The 260-nt window shown below is 62.3% G+C and overlaps 1 protein-coding gene across 1 annotated transcript in view; it reads right to left on the bottom strand.

The window, feature by feature from the left end:
* The window catches only part of PACS2 (phosphofurin acidic cluster sorting protein 2), a 20,295-nt gene that overhangs the window by 5,567 nt on the left and 14,468 nt on the right, over nucleotides 1-260 (bottom strand). The window contains 1 exon segment of the mRNA XM_015566735.1: nucleotides 119-157. Within this exon segment, the coding sequence (XP_015422221.1) occupies nucleotides 119-157 (39 nt within the window).

Below are 260 nucleotides of genomic sequence, written 5' to 3' on the forward strand. Positions count from 1 at the left end.
AGAGCCACAAGGAGGAGGGGAGCCCGGGCAGGGCCTTCGGGACGCGCCCACTTGCTGACATGCTAAACACCCCTAAAGACCAGCCTGGGGCAGGGGGCAGACCCAGAGACAGCGGTACCTGAGGGTAAAGTCAAAATGGAAGTTCTTTTTCCTTTTCAGAAAGCCGCCAGGAGAGAAGACACGGACACGTTATTACGCACACAGCCCGGCCCAGCCAGGTTCCCGCACAGGCACGGCAGCTGCTCGCCCCCTCGCGGCGC

This window comes from Myotis davidii, unplaced genomic scaffold (genome assembly GCF_000327345.1).
Source record: "Myotis davidii unplaced genomic scaffold, ASM32734v1 scaffold472, whole genome shotgun sequence".
Lineage (NCBI taxonomy): Eukaryota > Metazoa > Chordata > Mammalia > Chiroptera > Vespertilionidae > Myotis > Myotis davidii.